A 3,878-nucleotide genomic window follows, 5' to 3' on the forward strand; every position below is an offset into this window, starting at 1 on the left:
TGATCAAAGTCACAGGTTTAAATACAGAAATCCATAATAAATAAGACATTATTCCTATTATAAATAACAGAAGAAATAAATACACAAATATATTTAAGTTAAAGCCGCAACCAATTTACAGAACAGGGCATCATTAGTGTAAAACAATACTACTCTAGAATAGAAATGTGGTGGGCAGACACAGCTTTTTGAACTCCCACTGAAACGCAGACAAAACCCTTAAACAGGCACCCCAATCAGTTCCTCAGCAGTTCCTCTCAGCTCCTACACAGATAAGTGGTGTGTCTTTGCTCCTGTGAGGCTTCAACATGGTCTCATTGCCCATTAAAACGCAGCAAAACACAGGGCCTCATTCTCTCACCCACATCCCATTAGAATATAAAAAGCATCCAGTCCACCCAGCGCTGAGTGGAGGGGCTGTTCCATGGTGAGAAGTCTGCAGATGTCAGTCTGCCACGATGCCAAGCCACTGCTGAGGTGGGGACAGGATCTCTCCTCTGAGCCAAGCTAAGTCCACCCTGCACGCTAATCCCACTTTATCCAAGAAAGACGAGCTGTCAGATCTGGAGTTGAAGGAGACAAAAGCAGGACAAACACAAGCGTTTAGATACATTTTAATGACCATTCAACAAGTCACAGGTCCAGGCCTAACAAAAGAAGCACACTTCTTCATTAAAAAGCTCCTCTTGATGAGACGGCACACTGCAATGTGGTTAAGTAAAACACACAGCCCCCTATTGAGCACAAAACACTGGGGCTGGACAGCTGGGAATAAAACAATAAAACACAAATAAATAGGGAACTGTTTAACAACGTCTGTTTAAGTGATAAAACCCCTATTTAGAAACAAATGAGCTTCTGGGTATTTGCATATTCACTTGTTTAACGGCTCCATAGAAGTAGAGAAACTTTGCCTGACTCATATACTGTATTTGTGTTTCACTAAATGTGGTTTATTAAAAAATAACTGTGGGACAGTGACAATGTTATATATTGCACCATTGTACTTATATTTTATTGTATCGTTGCTTTTACTTAGAATCAAAATGTGATAAATCAGTTAATGTAGGAACTATGTGCTCCTACTGCAGTTGCACCCACCCCTTTGCCTCTGTGTTGGGAAGATGTGTTCTCTACGACCCAAAGGGGGGCGGCAACGAAAGTTCCAGGAAACTGTATATTTGTATTTTTTGGCACTTTACTCAATGGGCTTCAATCTGGACTGTATTTCAGTATTATTCAGTTCAGTAGATGGATTTTGTATCTTGCAGGGTTTCTCATGTTCAGATAGACGTACATGAATGCTAACACAGGTGGTCAACAATGTAGGTGTTAGTCCATCCATGTCCATGATGGTGTATTTAGTATGATAAGGAAAAACGCCACAGACTTCCATATGGAATTGGATATATGGCATATATGTGTGTAAAAATATATATATATATAGTACACGTGTAACTATAATATATTATATATGCACAGACATATATGTATGATACATATTATTGATGCATGACAGTGCATCATTTTCTTCTCCAGTAGTTACCATTCTCGAGATACAAGGTGTTTGCATGACAGCAATAATTGACTTCAATATTGGTGAAATATATGTTGGATATAAGGGAATTCCATATAGTCTACTATACATTATATTTTTGAAATCTATATACCTGTAACATTCTGATTGGTCTAAAGTGAAGCTATGTGTGGAATGATTCCCACTATTTCTTGATCATGTGATTTGCACTTTTTCATCAGATCAGAACTGTGTTTTACTTTGTTAAGAATCAAAGGTGCACGTATTTGTCACAGTACAATGTGTCCTCCGCATTTAACCCATCTGTGGTAGTGAACACACACACACACACACACTAGTGAACTAGGGGCAGTGAGTACACACACACACCCAGAGCAGTGGGCAGCCAACTCCAGCACCCGGGGAGCAGAGAGGGTAAAGGGCCTTGCTCAAGGGCCCAACAGTGGCAGCTTGCCGAGTCTGGGAATCGAACCCACAACCCTGTTATCGATATCCCGGCGCTCTAACCATTGTTAGACAACACACACACACACACACACACACACACACACACTATAAAATAAAGATGCTTTAAGCAAAGAACCACTTTTGGTTTCATTAAGACCATGTTAGAGATTGTGAAGTGCTGGACATCCAGTGCTGGTTCTTCAGAGGTTCCTTACACTCATGTTCTACAGCTCTATCACAGACATGGTTCTTCAGGGAACTAAATGTGGTTCTTCTATGGCAGCACTCAAAGAACCATTTCAAGCACCTTAATTCTGAACCCACTGAACCCTCGATCTTACTCACCGCTCGTGTTCCAGATCGCGTTGGTCTGGTTCTTGTAGCCGTTTTTCATGCATTCGTCAACGTAGGACTTGGGGTCGCAGCCGGACATGAGGATCTCCCTCAGCAGCGCGATGTAGGCGATGGCCAGCCTTAACGTGTCGATCTTGGAGAGGCGCTTTTCGTACGGGAACGTGGGCACGTGGCACCGCAACTGCTCAAAGGCCGAGTTGATGCTCAGCATGCGTTTCCGCTCGCGGATGTTGGCCGCGTGCCGCTGCACCTTGTACGGCTGCTGCTGCTCGTGGTCGTGCTCGTGGTCGTGCTCGTGCTCGTGCTCGTAGTGGTGGTGGTGGTACTGTTGTTGCTGCTGCTGCTGTTGCTGCTGCTGCTGCTGGTGGAGGTGGTTCGATAGGCGGCGCTGTGCGCGTTTGCTGGCCGCGTGTTGGTCGTGCCCTGGGGAGCTGTCCGCTTCAGCACCGGCCTCCAGCCGCGGGGACTGCCAGTCCAGGTCGGTGAAGTCTGGGAACATGGACTGGCACCCAGAGGAGGACCACGGCGACAGTTGGCAGTCAAACAGGAGGGAATCGAGCTGCGACTGAAACTGGAAATTGGGATCCATTTGACCCCAAAAGGCGAGGTCTGCTGTGACATCTTGATCAAAGTCAAAGAAGGTCTCCTCCATTCTTCAGTTCAGTCCACTGGTTAAAGCTTGGTGATGTATTTGGTGCTTTTGGGGATCTGAGGTAGACCTTTGCCTAGATACCTGCCCTATGGTAGCCCACTGCGTGGATATATGCCCCAATTAGAACCCTAACCCTTGGCACCTGGGTGTTTGCCGCTGGTGCACCAATACCTCTGAGATGTTTGCCTCTATGGTAGACCACTGCTTCTGGGATATTTGCCCCTATAATAACCCCCCTTCGTACCTGGGTGTTTGTCCTTGTGTTGCACCACTACTTCTGAGAAATCTGCCCCCTTGGTAGACCACTGGCTCAGAGCTATAACCTATGCCCCAATGGTAGAAGACCCCGCGGTGATAGAGCACTGCCTCTGAGATGTGGTCCTGTCTCTCGCCTCTCCTGACACTAAGCCAAGCTCCACTTGCACTAAAGCCCAGGCACGGGGGATTAAATAGGTCCGGGCCGGCGCGGCTCGCAGCAGGGTGCTTCAAGTCTATTCAACAGGTTGAAAAAGAGCTCATTAGGACACGTGCCTCCTCCTAATAGCGCTCTCATTGCCATTTAAAAAGCGAGGCTCGCGCTCAAAAGAAATCAGCCCGCCTTGAAGACGCAGACGGAGAAAAGGAAACACGTGCACAATTGTGAAGTTGGCCTAAGTTGTTTCCCATACGGCTCAAAGGATGCGACAATATTTACCAGACAGAAACGCCTTGTTTGCTGTGCGCATCTGAAGAGCTTTGTGCTGAAGGCTATTGGGGAAGAGCACTTGACCAGCAAGGAGCAGAGCTAAGGTCTGCTTTGGCCCAACTGCTGAAATATAAAGCAGTTTTTCTTTTATTAAGGTAAAACCAGACTGTTAATGTTGATAATAAGTGCAGACACTGAACCGA

At 45.9% G+C, this 3,878-nt stretch overlaps 1 protein-coding gene across 1 annotated transcript; it reads right to left on the reverse strand.

Annotated features, from left to right (window-relative positions):
• Positions 1 to 502: 502 nt before the first annotated feature.
• Positions 503 to 2,990, reverse strand: LOC140561238 (uncharacterized). Its single transcript, XM_072686315.1, has 3 exons — positions 2,745 to 2,990; positions 2,330 to 2,642; positions 503 to 563 (listed from the first exon to the last, which is right to left on the reverse strand). Exons 1-3 carry the CDS (start codon positions 2,988 to 2,990, stop codon positions 526 to 528), a joined length of 597 nt encoding a protein of 198 aa, XP_072542416.1. The 3' UTR covers positions 503 to 525.
• Between the last annotated feature and the right edge of the window lie 888 nt (positions 2,991 to 3,878).

The sequence above is a fragment of the Salminus brasiliensis genome, chromosome 8 (genome assembly GCF_030463535.1).
Source record: "Salminus brasiliensis chromosome 8, fSalBra1.hap2, whole genome shotgun sequence".
NCBI classification, from domain to species: Eukaryota; Metazoa; Chordata; class Actinopteri; order Characiformes; family Bryconidae; genus Salminus; species Salminus brasiliensis.

What these genes read in the sequence shown, in the direction of transcription:
- LOC140561238 (XM_072686315.1), bottom strand. Translation starts at nt 2,990, where the DNA reads ATGGAGGAGACCTTCTTTGACTTTGATCAAGATGTCACAGCAGACCTC. An exon ending in CAGGGCACGACCAACACGCG is followed by an intron (nt 2,643 to 2,744) that starts GCCAGCAAACGC and finishes CACCACTACGAG; the next exon opens with CACGAGCACGAGCACGACCA. An exon ending in CGCGATCTGGAACACGAGCG is followed by an intron (nt 564 to 2,329) that starts GTGAGTAAGATC and finishes CTTCAACTCCAG; the next exon opens with ATCTGACAGCTCGTCTTTCT.